The sequence below is a fragment of the Mauremys mutica genome, chromosome 1 (genome assembly GCF_020497125.1).
Source record: "Mauremys mutica isolate MM-2020 ecotype Southern chromosome 1, ASM2049712v1, whole genome shotgun sequence".
In the NCBI taxonomy this organism is placed as follows: Eukaryota; Metazoa; Chordata; order Testudines; family Geoemydidae; genus Mauremys; species Mauremys mutica.
In genome coordinates, this window is record NC_059072.1 from 359,004,194 (window position 1) to 359,006,079 (window position 1,886).

The following is a 1,886-nucleotide window of genomic DNA, read 5'->3' on the forward strand; positions in this document are numbered from 1 at the left end:
CTGATCCTGACAGATGGGGACCAATGAACTCTCATTGTAGCCAATGAGAATTGTAGGAGTTCATCACATCTGAGGACTAGCCCCACAGTTCTTGCAGAACTTTTTGATCCTTCTGGGTGAAAGGGGTTAAAACGTGATCCTAATTCATACCCATTACAGACATGAGCCCATTAAAGCAAATGGGTGGACTCCCATTGACCTAGAGAGACAAGGTGTGGGAGGTAATATCTTTTATTGGACCAATTTCTATTGGTGAAAGACACAAGTTTTCGAGCTATACAGAGTTCTTCTTCAGGTCACTGATTTTGTAAGAATTGGGCTGGGCCTCATTTCAGCCAAAAATGAGGTGCTGTATTGTATTGAAGTTCTGTTCAAGATTCTTGGGTTAGATTGAAAGATAATAGGGTAGGGAACTGGCTATGAGAGAAACGCCATTCACACGCATTACAACCCAGGAAATCATCTTATTAATATTGAAATAATCTCATTGTCATGGAGGCAGTAGGGCTTAATAGATAGAGAACTGGACTGGGATGCCAGAGACCTAGGATCTATTCTTAGTTCAGTCATTGGGCTGCTGAGTGAGATTAGGTAAGACACTTCACCTCCCTACATTGAAGGAGTGAGCAGGCCTAGCTCTCTTGCTAGTGATGGACAAATGAAGCAGGACGCAGCCAAATGTAACTTCCACCACAGCTCAGGGAGAACGTGGGGCCTGTATGCTGCACCCCTTGCAAAGATGACAGTGTTCCCACACCAGCATGCACAGACCTTTCACTCCATGGTTTGTGAAGAGCTTTAAAATTGTTCAGGATGCAAGATGCTGCAGAAAGATACATCAGCACTAACAATCCCGGTGCATTTAGGGGGGTGGGGCACTTGCTGATGGGTTTCCCAGCACTAGACTCCACACAAGGTGCAGCCTAGAAGCTTTTCCTTCGGAACAGGAGATGAACTCTGTCGCGAATCTGTTTGGTTTTCACACCGTACACGATGGGGTTCATCATGGGAGGAAAGAGAATGTAGAAATTGGCCAGCAGGATGTGTACATGCGGAGCGACTTGCTGGCCAAACCTATAAATTGTGGAGGAGAGAACCCCTGGTGTGTAGACAACTAAGATGGCAAAGAGGTGGGCAACACAGGTGCCGAAAGCCTTGAGCTGCTCTTCCTTGGATGCCAGGCTTAAGACAGTCCTCAGGATCTTGACATACGATAGGGAGATGAACATCAGATCAAGCCCCACGATGAAGAGAGCTACAACGATCCCATAGATGTTATTGAACCTGGTGTTGGCACAAGCCAGTTCCAACATGGCCATGTGCTCACAGCAGCTATGGGAGATGACATGGGACCGGCAGTAGGGCAGGCTTCTGAGGAGGAAGGGCAGAGGGAGCATTAGCACAACAGCCCGGACCAAAGCTGCCAGCCCGATCTTTGCTATCACTGAATTGGTCAGGATGGTGGCGTATCTCAGGGGGTTGCAGATGGCCACGTACCTGTCGAAGGCCATGGCCAGCAGCACTGCAGATTCCAGGATGGACATCGAGTGAATGAAAAACATCTGCACCAGGCAGCCGTTAAAGCTGATCTCCCGGGAATTAAACCAGAAGATGCTCAGTATTTTCGGCATGGTGGTTGCTGATAAAACAAGGTTGATGATGGCCAGCATGGCGAGGAAATAGAACATGGGCTTGTGTAGGGAGGGCTCCGTCTTGATAACATACAAGAGGGTGCTGTTTCCTAGAAGGATCACGATGAACACTGAGCAGAAGGGGATGGAGATCCAGAGGTGCAGAGCTTCCAGCCCTGGGATGCCCGTCAGGAAGAACACGGATGGATCAGCGCCTGTGCCATTGGAACCTGACACGTTGTCTTGTTGTAGCAT

The 1,886-nt window shown here is 48.4% G+C and overlaps 1 protein-coding gene across 1 annotated transcript; it reads right to left on the bottom strand.

The window, feature by feature from the left end:
* Positions 1–923: 923 nt before the first annotated feature.
* On the bottom strand, positions 924–1,886 carry LOC123355965 (olfactory receptor 52K1-like). Its single transcript, XM_044998854.1, has one exon. The coding sequence runs from the start codon at positions 1,884–1,886 to the stop codon at positions 924–926; it is 963 nt and encodes a 320-aa protein (XP_044854789.1).

Bases quoted from the DNA above. Each gene is read 5' to 3' on its own strand.
- LOC123355965 (XM_044998854.1), bottom strand. From the start codon at position 1,886: ATGCTACAACAAGACAACGTGTCAGGTTCCAATGGCACAGGCGCTGAT.